This window comes from Pundamilia nyererei, unplaced genomic scaffold (genome assembly GCF_000239375.1).
Source record: "Pundamilia nyererei isolate P.nyererei 1_Seehausen unplaced genomic scaffold, PunNye1.0 scaffold00081, whole genome shotgun sequence".
NCBI lineage: Eukaryota > Metazoa > Chordata > Actinopteri > Cichliformes > Cichlidae > Pundamilia > Pundamilia nyererei.
In genome coordinates this window covers 31,469-44,036 of record NW_005187482.1, presented here as the reverse complement: position 1 = coordinate 44,036, position 12,568 = coordinate 31,469, and the positions used below count along the sequence as shown (strand labels likewise).

The 12,568-nt window shown below is 39.8% G+C and overlaps 2 protein-coding genes across 3 annotated transcripts in view; both read right to left on the bottom strand.

Moving 5' to 3' along the window:
• LOC102198905 (transmembrane protein 184B) overlaps nt 1-10,008 on the bottom strand; it is a 14,190-nt gene extending 4,182 nt beyond the window's left edge. For both annotated transcript variants that reach the window (XM_005737935.1, XM_005737936.1), the window contains exons 1-4: nt 9,509-10,008; nt 6,932-7,165; nt 3,020-3,185; nt 68-158 (exon numbers count right to left, since the gene is read on the bottom strand). In XM_005737935.1, coding sequence (XP_005737992.1) covers nt 68-158; nt 3,020-3,185; nt 6,932-7,165 — 491 coding nt within the window. In that variant the 5' untranslated portion in view covers nt 9,509-10,008. The remainder of the gene's footprint in view (nt 1-67; nt 159-3,019; nt 3,186-6,931; nt 7,166-9,508) is intronic.
• Nucleotides 10,009-10,856: 848 nt separating this feature from the next.
• The window catches only part of LOC102198628 (casein kinase I isoform epsilon), an 11,871-nt gene continuing 10,159 nt past the window's right edge, over nt 10,857-12,568 (bottom strand). Inside the window, exons 10-11 of the mRNA XM_005737934.2 lie at nt 12,426-12,493; nt 10,857-12,333 (exon numbers count right to left, since the gene is read on the bottom strand). Coding sequence (XP_005737991.1) covers nt 12,461-12,493 — 33 coding nt within the window. The 3' untranslated portion in view covers nt 10,857-12,333; nt 12,426-12,460. The remainder of the gene's footprint in view (nt 12,334-12,425; nt 12,494-12,568) is intronic.

Sequence of the window (12,568 nt, the reverse complement as noted above, 5' to 3'; positions counted from 1 at the left end):
ACATCATGAAACAACTGAAGTAACCAAATATATGGGCAATTATACTATGAAAAGGAATCAGACTTACTCGATGGGTTTCCCTCTGATTTCAGCCATTATGGCGCTCTCTCCTCCCAGATACTCGTAACACAAACTCAGGAAGTTGTAGATGACAAAAGCTGGAGAGGATGACACAGAGAAAAGGTTACAGTTTTCCAAAGTGGCTGTCTGCATCTGGAAAACAATTGCCAGATTTAAATTTTTTTTTTTTTTTAACTGGAGTTAAGCTGCATCAGAAAGCACAAATGAGAAACTGCGTCATCAAACTAAAGAACTGCATATCAGTGATATGACAGGAAGAAAAACCGCAACCTTGATAATCTTGCAGGATTTAGAACTCCAAAAACTAAGCAAACAAGCTAAAAAAATACACTGAAATGACAGATATACAATGTGATCAACACACAGTGGTAGAGCTCAGGCAGTAGAGCAGCTCACCTACTAATCAGAAGGTTGGTGGTTGCTGCTCCAGTCTGCACGGGCAACATACTACTAACCCCAATTTGTTATCCAGCAGAGTATGATTGTGTGTGAATGTTAGGTAGAAAACACTTACACAGGAAGGGCATAGAAAAAAGTACTTGAACGAGGCAAGTTGTAAAGCACTCTGAGATATAAGAATCAGTCCATCTATCACACTAGTAAAGGAATTACTATGCTTTAATAACTCGGTGTAACTCTAATAGTAACAGTTAGATTTTGCTGACTATTTCAGAACTGCTGAGACTGCCATTTCTAGACAGGAAGTGAAACTTATCAGTAGTCTTATGAATGACTAGCAAACACAGAACGAGCCTTTGACTGTGCATCCAGGCACAGTAATTCTTCTATGCAGCAAAAAACACCCTGCAACAGTAAAAGCTTGTGACAGTAAACGCTTACTGAGAGCAGTGTTGGTCAAGTAATACCTAATTACTGATTACTTCCCCAAAAAAGTAATCCCGTTACTTTACTGATTACTTATTTCCAAAAGTAATTAATTACTTAGTTACTTTTTAAAAACACGATTTACAACCTGAATAGGTGATAAAGCGATAGATCTTTCAGCCCAATTCTACTTTTTCTACATAATCCATCATACAAAATGTAATCAAATGGAAAAGTATCTTTTTAAAACTTGTTTTATTAGTTTTAATCTTTTAACTTTATGCATCAAGCAAAAATTTAATTATATGCAACATTCTCTGACTGGAAGAAATTTGTTTAATATTTAAACCTATTTTCTACACATTCCAGCACATAAAATATATATATATATTTTTGTGTTTACACTCACTCTTTCAAATAGATGCAAGTAAAACACAACAGACAATAAATAAAGTCAAAGACTCAGCGGTCCTGTTGCTCTATTTTCACCTGTAAAGCAGGAGTAGGGTAGGCGGAGGTTTACCCTGGTGCAGGTGTGCCGCGGTCAGTTGAAGAATCCGCGAGTTTCTCTGTGAATTTCCCATTACGTCGTTGCGCACTCAATGCTTGCTTGGAAGTTTAGGGGGGTTTTTTCGCTGTAAAAAGAAGTTTTCTTCCCACGCACAACGGACGCTAATGTTTTTGTCACTTTTTATGGAATCAAACTCAAAGGTCAGTACTTCCACGCTTTAAACGCTGCACGCTCATACTCTCTCCTGCACTCGATATATTATCCATTGTTGATCTGCACACAACTGTTGTCACAAACGTCGCACTTGCTTACGTCACTGTCATGAGACATTCTCGCAAAAAAATCACGGTTTTAGTAACGCAGTGTTCCTACGTGAAAGTAACGGTAATCTAATTACCGTTTTTGCAATAGTAATCCCTTACTTTATTCGTTACTTGAAAAAAGTAATTGGGTTACAGTAACGCGTTACTGCCCATCTGACTGAGAGAGAACATTTTTTTGCCAGAAATGAAAAAAAACCCAAAAACAATTTACAGTTATATATGGAGACCATTGTGTAATTCATCATTATCTGATATCAAAAATGTAAAAACATTCTCCTGGATTTAATATCCATTATTCTTTAAAAATCTAAATATTTTTAGAAAAATCTCAACAAAGCATATAGGGCAGTTGCATCATATTCTGTGCGGTGGTCAGTGGTTTACTTTCTATTTTGCTGAGGAGTAACACGCAATTTAGAAAAACTGATTGGGCTGCACAGTGATCGCAGTTTTCCTGCTGGCCCAGGTGTTCGTCGGCTAATCTAAGGGTAATCCACAGACCCAGGCTCCCTGCTGCCTCAGCTTTCTTTACAGTTGAAAGCTGCTGAGCTTAAAAGTAAGCCTGTGATTGCAGCACATGGACGACAATTGGGTCCTGGGTTTTTCAGTACTGCATAATTACAGATACAGTATGTTTTAACTCTGAAACAAGAACATACGAAGAAGCTAATATTCTTTTGAATGGCTTCTCCACGTAAACCTAAGGTTTGAACAGTGGGTGGGTGGGGCTTCTGTGCCTAGATCACAATGTCATCATACAGAGCCAAGGGTACAAAAAAAAACTGACAAGGAGTCCTTAGAGCAGTTTGAAATCTGAGCTTCTGTCTCACTGGGGTTACGTGTACGTACACCGGCATCCTAACCTAAAACTCTGTTCATGTTTATTATAAGCATCCACTACTAGTTACCAACAATATACTATAAATGACAGAAAATACCAAAAAGCACAGCGGGCCCACTTTGAATAATGGTGGGATACATCATGATTTATCTGCTTAGAAGTGAGATGCCTTCTCAAGCATTTGCTCTTTTTCCACTCAGTTGCTAGGATACCTGTCCCCCCTCCCTGCAATCCCAACAGGCCATGGAGACATGAGAACAAAGATGGCAACCTTTGTAAATGAACACACAGCACATAAATTCTTACACCCTCACACTTACTCTCATTGTTGTGTTAAATGCTGACCATACTGTGATGGCACATGTGGCAACGTATATTCCTGCGTGCAACATAATAGGCTAGTGTATTTCATTTGACTCTGTTACTTTGTCCACTCACCTTCATAGCAGTCTCGGACTGTGTCGAAGTACACGTAATACTCCTCGTTGGTGAAGAAAAGCAGGCTGAGCCAGGAGTCAAAGGCATAGATGGGAACTATGAAGAGGATCCTAACTATGTGCCGCTGCTCGTTTGGAGAGCTGTAGTAACGTAGGTGCATGTAGATCTGAAAAAGAAAAAGAGGTTAGAGAAACATAAGTTCATCTAAACATATAAAGTCCTTTATTTAGAAATCTAAGATTAAACTGCTCCTATAAAAGACACCATCATCTAACAAGGAGCTCCATATGCTGGAAAAAGCCTCCATAACTTAAGGACAAAATTAAACAAGCAAGTAAATATTGTGCAGCACTGGCAAAGGTGTATCTACACTCACCACCCATTTGATTAGTTACTGAAGTTAGGTAGTTGCTGAAGTTCGAATTGAGCATGAGAACGAAGAAGAAATGTAAATTATGTGACTTTAAACTTAGCATGGTTGTTAAGGCCAGATGGGCTGAGTATTTCACAAAGTGCTGATCTATTGGGATTTTCCCACACAACCATCTGTAGGGTTTACAGAGAATGGTCTGAAAAAGAGAAAACATCCTGTGAAAATGCCCTGTTAATGTCAGAGAAGACCGAGAAGAATGATCAGGTTACTTTCAGCTGATTGGACACCAACAGTAACTCAAATAACTACTTGTTACAGCCAAGGTATGCAGAAGAGCATCTGTGAACGCACAATACAGTCGACCTTGATGAGCTAGAGCAAATTGGAAAAACAATGCTTGATCTGATGCAACATTCAGATAGTAGGTCCACACAACATGGATGGATCTATCCTGCCTTGTATCAAAGTTTAAGGCTGGTGGTGGTGGTGTAAAGGTATTCAGGGTTATTTTCTTGACATACTTTGGACCACCAACTGCGCATCATTTAAAGGTGAAAGCCTACAGTGTATCGATCTTTTAATGACTGCTTCCAGCAGGATAACGCACCACGTTGCAAAGCTCAAATCATCTCAAAATGGTTTCGTGAACATGATAAGCTCACCGTACTGAAATGGTCTCCACAGTCACCAGATTTCAATCAAATAGAGCTCCTTTGGGATGTGGTGAAATGTAAAATTCACATCATGGATGTGGAGCTGACAAATCTGCACCAATTGTGTGATGTCATGTCAATGTTGACCAAAATCTCTGCTAAAAATCAATGCCATGAAGAATTCAGGCAATTCTGACGGCAAAAGCAGGTCCAACCAGGTATTAGCAACGTGTACCGAACAAAATGGTCAGTAAATTTAAACCTGCTCATGAGAGCATCTACACCTATAAAAACAGAGATAATGAAAAACCCTGTTGACATGCTATGTATGGGCTGCATAAACAAAGAAGGAAAATGGTATCAGGTTTCCACCAACAACCTAATGTACCACGTAATATTTCTAATTTTTAAAATGCAAACATACTGTATTTAAACTTGCCTATATAATGATTAAATTTCCTAAACCTTATTTAAAGTTTCGTTTAAAAAAAAAAATAAAAAAAAATAGGACCTAAACTAAAACATGGTAAAGTCTGGCAGGGAGTGTGTTTGGGGCCTGCACATAGAGTGAGACAAAAGCTATCAGTGTCATGGAAAAGGGCGTGCTGGTACTGACCAAATAAAAGCGTCAATGCAAAAATGAAATGTGACCCAATAATTGTTTTATCTTGATTTTCTTGTTTTTATAATAATTGAAGCCAAAAATTTTAACTGAAAAAAAAAATGGGTTAGTAGTTGTCACATTAAAAAACAACAACAAAGAAACTAAAAACAACTAAAAACACAACATGAGATCAACATGGATCAGTTTTCTCACTGCAAAACCACAGTTCAAAATGTGCTAGGTAATCAGGGTGGCCCAAAGTAATGGCTACCTCATGAAACCTGCATGTGTGCAGTCAGTATACACTTGCCAGAGTCTGATACTGGAATAGAGTGAGTTTGCAGGGTGTGTGTTGTGAGTGTGTGCTTGATGGGGGTAACTGATACTGAGCTTTTATCACTCCTTTTCAGAGAAGCAGATGGCAGGAAGGACAGGGTGGGCTGCTGTCACCAGCACCTCTGTCTGCGCCCTGTGGCTCTTTTCCACTTACACAATGTCCACACCTATCACCTTTCTTGGCCTGTAAACAGACACACCTCTGGTAAAATAACAAACATTGAAAAGGGAGGGGGGGGACAACACACCAGGCCAGACAGTGCACTCACAGGCAATCGTTGCTAGGTGACCCTACTTTCAGCACACACATCTCCTGCTCCTGTACGGTGTTATACTCAAGCCAGGAGCACCTGTTGCCAGAGCGACACAAGGCTATTCTTTAACCGAGTGTGTGAAGAGCATCGGCAAACAATGGAAGAGAAATCATTCAACTATGCCTCGAGGTACAATAGATCCCCCTTACATAAAAGGGATGTTACCTGAATGCTTCAGTGTAACATGAGGGCTGACAAACAAAGAAACCAGACAAGGTAAACTGCTCTTATTCCACGAATTGCAGTTCTCTGTAGGGCTCGCACACAGCACTCCACAGGCTTTTAGTACTGCTGAGGTCTTGCCAAACAGCCATCGTAAATTGTCCCAAGCTGGATAAATTTAAGAGGGCCGAATTAAATTCAGTCAATCAAACTTGGCACTCTCATGTGTTCGCGCTCAAGGTTGCCACAAACTAGAATATTCCAAGTTTTTACAGCCTGCAAGGAAAATTTATAGCATGTTGTTTTGCCCATCTCTTTTTCACTGCACTTATGTAATCGTACTACTGCCAGCCCCAAATAAAACACAAAGACATGTATTCGTATTACTTGTTTCTAATGTTTAATGCTTGCAGCCATCTTAAACCTGGCTCCTAAAGGCTGCTTTAAAGATTTAAATGTGGCTCGGTGACTAAAGACACTAGACTAAGACAAAACTCAGTGTCAGCAATTTAGGATGACTGTCTCCCTGCTCCCCGCAAGTCAGTGGAATTAAAGCCATAAAGAAGTAAATATTTCTGAGCTGTGGCAATGGGAGCTTTTTTCATATGATGTCTCCTGCAGCTAACACAACTGGGCATGGTAACAAACAGCAGAGTAGGTTTAGCTGTCTGTGTCAGTCCACATTTCAGCAGGAATTGTCAGTATACAGCCTAGATGCATCAAACTTGTTTTCCAAACGACAACAAATTAGATCCACGTGGCACAATTTGGCTTGCAATGAACCTGTAAGGTTGCTGAAATCTCACCATGTGTAGGAGCCTTTAGAAAGCAGATTGTAGATGAGAATAAGTACTTATTTATTTAACTTCTTCACAAACACAATGTAGCCAATTCATGGGAATGGGATGTTATTTATCACCTTCACATCAAAAACAAAACAAATTTGCAGACAGAAAATCCCATAATATTTGGAAGAAGAATATTTCCTCATATGAAGCACATAACACTACATGTGCTTGGTGTGTGAACATCCACATAAAGAGTCAACCAACCTTTGATTAAGTCTAAATAAAATCAAACAATCATGATCATGATTCAAATTTGGGTTTTGAGTCACTTACCCAAAACACTGACATTGAGATCAATGTTTTGGGTAAGTGCTATGGGCAAAGACGGGAAAACAGATGTAACCACATTGAATGAAACCATTAACAACATGTTAGCAAAGAGTGCATTTGAGTTTTGCCTAGTGACAGATTTTGACCAAATAAAAAGCACAACCTGGTTATTCCTTTAGTGAAACCACCACATAGTCAACAGGTTCCCAAATACCCTTGGACTGTAGAAAGAACTCTCAAAACCCTGTAATTATTATTATTTAACCTCTTAGATCACAGTTTACCCTCTCACAGGTAGCTGTTAGTGGAACATTTCATTTAAACCCGCTGACCATTTAAACACTCTGCTTACCTGGTGGCATGTGATCAGAAGAGCTGTCCAAACAAAAAACCCTGATATAGTTTGGGCAGTGGAGGTCATGAGGAAAATTGGCTCATCTGGTGTTACCACTGGGGTTTTAGGCACCCATGATGTGTTGGATCCTTGTGGGGCTGTAGTGGCTGGGGACCCCAGGGTGAGGCCGCTAGGAGAGTCATTCTCCAACCTCTCTGACAGCCGCTTGACTCGCCACCAAAGCTGACTCATCTGAATGAAGAAAGGACACTTCATCAACAAATATGCTTCTTGTATCACACTTAATTTACCCTCGACATTTTTAATAGCATGCATCAATCAACAGAACATGTTCCAGTTTGTAAAGCCTGAATAAAACACTCTTGATGTGTAAATGCATCTTAGTGGGCTTGTGCGGCCAACGACCTAAATCTCATGCCAATATCTGCCGAAGCTGGAACGAGGAAACAGCAAAAGATAAAGAGCAGAGCAAAGTAGGACAGTGCACAAAAAAGTGCAAATGACACTGCACAGCTGGCAGATGGATGAAGCCAGATCAAATGGAAGGAGTGAAAAGAGGAAGCACAAGGTAGGCGGGTGAGGAGGCACTGGTGAAAACGGGCAAAAAACACACACATCAAGATATGGAGCAGAGGGCTGAAAAATCCCTAAATCACACAGTGACAGATCCGTAAGATCTGGTGACCCAGTTTCTCCTCTTCTTGTTCCCGGTGCTCTGCTCTGGGCAGAATGAAGTGGAGTGCAGCTAGAAATAGCACTATGCACAAACATATCTCATGAGAGTAGTGAAACACCTTTGCACAAATTAGTCAAAAAATGCAGAACTAACACGATCATGCCTGTGGCTGCATGTGGTTGGTGAAAGCTGAAAGCAGTAGAAATTAAAGGAAACAACTGCACGCAAATGCACATTAGGAAAATGGATAAAGGTGTTCTGAAGTTTCTATTCCACAAAGCTAATGGAACAGCCTCAGAATCTTGGGGGCTGGAGGGTATCCAGGCTGTGCACCCTGAACAGGCCCATCACATGGCCAGACACATCCATGCTCTCATTCACACCTATAACCAATTTAGGCACAGGGGGAGCACACAAACTCCACACAGCTGCCTGAGTATACCACTTCTGCAGCTCATAATGACATAATTATGAGCTGCAGAAGTGGCATTCATCTCATAATTACACAGGACTGATGAGGACAAGTGAAAACTAGACAGGCGACCGGCCAAACCGGCACTCACAACATCACACACATCGAGACAGATGCTCTGCTACACTCCCCCGCCCCCAATCATCAAATTACATCTCCCTGCAACCGTCATCTCTCCACCTACGTCAATGTCTTGGCACAGATTTTCAGGAAGGCAATAATCTAATAGTTTGCAGTGAAAACTAATTTCACAATGACTTTCAAAGCCTCCTGAAACACCAGCTAAATATAGGGTGATTGCACAGTGTTGTCATGGATGACTCATGCCACTTTGCCAAAGCCTAAATCAGCTTGTGGCAATGCAGCAACTGGGAATGAGCCAGTGTGTCGCTTTCTCTCTCTCTCTCTCACACACGCACACGCGCACACACACACACACACACACCAGAATATGTTTTAGTTGAAAACAAAACAAACAAACAAAAAACAAACAAACCCAGAAATAAATTTAGAACCCTACAGACAATTCAGTCTAAATGCTTTGCCTGTTTTTAATACCACCACAAAGACACAAGTAGAATATTGTTATTAGTATTATTATTATTGATTTTAGTTGTACTAGTAAATATTATTATTTGAGTAATTAAAGAAGTTTCAGTGTGATCAGGATCACGTTGATTTAACAGCTGAATTTCTATGTCCAAAATGATAATGTTATGTTTGGTTTTGCCATGTTCTGTAAGTAAACAGTTAGAAAATGACTTTATTTATAGTATGTAAATCAGTTAAAACATGCCATGTTAAAATAAACATACAAATGATCTGCATATTATCCATATTAAAGTCTGTGCTCACTGCTGTGCATACGCAATGGAGATGATCAGCACCTTGCACTTACACCTCGCTGGTTCCCAGTGGGCCACAGACAAGACAGAAAGGCAGATCATCAGTCCTGCTGACTGCACCCGGGGAAAGATTTCAAAACATGCATTGTACTTCGACATCAATCGAATTGGCAGTCTTTGTGACAAGAATTAAGACTTCAGGCCAGGAAAGCTGTCTGAAACATACTGTAACACACCAGGGCACCAAGGCTGTGTTCAGCCAGATGAAGTGAACACAACAGGACTCAGCAGTGGTTACGAGTCATTTTTTATAGTGTTAAGAGCAGATTAAAGAAAATACACAAAGGACGAGAAGTCAAGCTTCCCAGCTTTCAACCCTTCGTATTAGTGCACACAGCCGTGCTATACATGCAATATCAGACAGGTGAAAATTTCAGGCGGGATAACAGTTAGCACACAAATGCTGATTTATGACAAGGTGTTTGAGCCATTCCGTTATGAGTGTTAGGAAAGACACAATAAAAGCGGAAAATTACAGCCGCTGATCGGCGCTCATGACTCCGTGCTGCCGCTTTGCTTACCTCCTCTGCAGTTGTTTGATGTGCGCCGATTTGAATCCAGGCATCAACTTAGCTCATCGTCTCGAATCCAATCTCGAGCCTTTCGGGAGTATAAAAAGTTACCGAGCCAAGCTATTGCATTCAAACGAGGGAAAGCCACGTATGTAATCACTGCATCTTTCTTTCAATTCCGGAAACTGGCTTCTTCTGCGGGAAGAGTCGACAGCTGAGCTTTAATGACGCCGACCTCAGCTGCTAACCAGTGTTAGCGAGCCCTTTTCTAGCCTAACACAAACTTAGCAGTTACTTCTTCCAGTAGAGACAAACCAAAGACGTATAACACGGTTTTAGAAAGCTTTAAATAAAACACGACGCTGAGGTGTAAACTGAGAAAATAACTGGTATTAGCTTGCCATTTCCAATCCAATGCTAATGGGCTACTAACGCCGTTATTTCACCCACATCAGCAGCAGTTCTCTGTATCAACAGCAGCGACTCCGCTCAGCGCATGCGCAGTCACGCCTTTGTCGTTCTCCGTGCTTGGCCATTGAACATAACGCAACTTTCTATCCACACCCAGCACCCGATAACAAAATGATGAAAAGTCAGAAATTGTGAGCAACGTTATTAATTTTTATTACTTCATAAAATATACACAAATACTGTAAATAAAGAGTGTTTAAGAACTGTACATGATATCAGTACACAATACATAAAGTGAAATCCCCCCCAAATAGGCTCATTCTCCATACCATCCCCAACCCAACAGTTACAATGCCACTGGGTCATGGTGGCCTGTACAAAGGTAATTACACACAGTACACTGCTATTTACAAATCCCTGCAAATTGCATCAGTTAAGCTTTCTTCTTAATGACATCGTCAAGGTTTCTGGAAGTTAAAAAAAAAAAAAAAAATCCAAAAGGTGACATCACACTATTGGCATTTTATTTTTGCAGGATACTGAAAGCCCTAAGTATTGAATAACGATGAAGGTGGACAGGCTTTGAACAACTGAGAAACAAAGGCATTCAAAAAAACATAGAAGGTACGTCCAATAAATTACAGGATGATGAGTGACAGTTTAACATAAATACAGTTATTTAAAAAGAACTGCATACAAACTAAGACAAAGGGAATTTATTATTCTTTGCAGGGATTCACTGTATCACGCTTCCTTTCACACATACACAAAATGTTGGATGACCCAGCTGGCACAGCAACAGTAATCCATCCCACAATTTAGCATTTTAAATACCCAAACTTCAAATGCCTATTTCTGTTGTTAGTTTCCATTTTTCTACTTTACACTTTAAAACAAAAATTACCACATTTGGCTTTACATTGAAATAAAAAAAATATTTACAGTGGAGTAAACAAACTTGGGTGTGGGGGAAAAAAAAAAAAAAAAAAAGTATAGTTATAGTATATTACTGGATGCCCCCCCTCCCAGACCGCACCCTGAAATGTGATCCCAAATGTTGAAGGAGCCTGCCCAGTACCCCCTATTACCTTCAATAATAAAAGAATAAAAAAAGGTAATGTTAAGAACTATCATAAAAATTGCAGCCACTTTTTGTTAGCCAAAGTGGGCAGCTGTGGTCTCTGGTCGAATATAATCAGTTTGCTGAAAATTTCCTGAGGAGCTTCCCTCAAGACTTCAGAGTTCTGTCTTTATTTTTTTGTCATCTACCGTCATTCTTTACCATTTCCACTAACATTTTTAAGAGAAAAAAAGATTCAAAACAGGCAAGTAAGGGGTGGCGAAGACTTCCATGGCTACGTTTTGAGGGGCAGCAAGTAATCACAAAAGGGATGAAGGACAAGCAATCACCAAATGCTACTTCACCAGAAACATTACAGCAGCTAAAAACATCACTTACTATTCCTTTTTCAAAGTTACTCTTCATTTTGCCTTCTATCACCTGACCTACATGTCTCCATTTATTTATATTTATTTAAGAGGTTATTAAAAACAAACAGTAAAGGGGACCTATTATGCTTCATTTTCTTCCATAGTCTGTATGTAGTTTCCCTGTATAAGTAATCCATGAGCTAAATGTTTTGGCTTCAGACTGCTCTGAATGCCCAATTTCAGACAGTTTCTCTCTAGTCTTGGCTCTTTGTGATGTCATAGAGATGGGATATCCTAATAAAGTTGTTATGTTTGGCAGAAACAGAAAAGTTGACTTAGAGGGGGAAGCCGTTCCAGGAAGAGATGAACAAAGAGGCTGCAAGACCCAGTGTAAGACAAACATGGATTATTATAAACTGTGAATCATGCAAAGCTACTTCTATTAGTAGGCTCAAAGAATTCAAATATGGAGCAGGAAATGAGCATAAGAGGCCCCCTTTAAGAACAGGAAAGTACTCCAATGTCATTATGAAAATCAAAAGATGTTTTTGCTGTGTCTAAATTGAAAAATAAATTTTTGGGGGGAAAATAATGTCAGCTTATAATCAACCTTTGATTAAACACATGCATATCCCGGATACCCTTCTGCTCCTTTGATGCCAACAGTTCTTCACATTTTTCAGAATGCTGAGGGAATGTTTTGAGGAAGAGGAGGGCAGGTATGAGCAACTGTCAAGGTGCAGCTTTGTCATTTGTATTGTGGTAGTGATAATCCAGGGTTCAGTAAAGAAAGTTCATGGAGAAGGAAGGAAGAAGCAGAAAAAAAAAGTAAAAAAAATAAAAATTGCTGGATACCTTCGTGTATTTTCCTGGATCCTGAAAGAGTTACAGTCCTTTTCCAAAGACCCATGTGTCCATTTGCAATCATCTTTTCTTAGAACAAAGTAAGAATGAAGGAAAATAAACTGTAGCAACAACTATACCTTGAAGCCCTGAAACAAGAGATGTATTGTCATTAAAGAAGAAATTTACAGATAAATAGCAAATATTTAAAAAAACTAAACAAAACAAAAACCACGCTCACCTGTCAGTTTTACTTGCATGCAGAGCTGGAAAATTCTATTTTCCCATGTGCTCAAATGGCACGCTGACCTGCAGAGGACAGTACAGATTCAAGATAAAGAGTCAGCAATTACAGCTCTTTCTCTCTCACACACTCTCTCACAC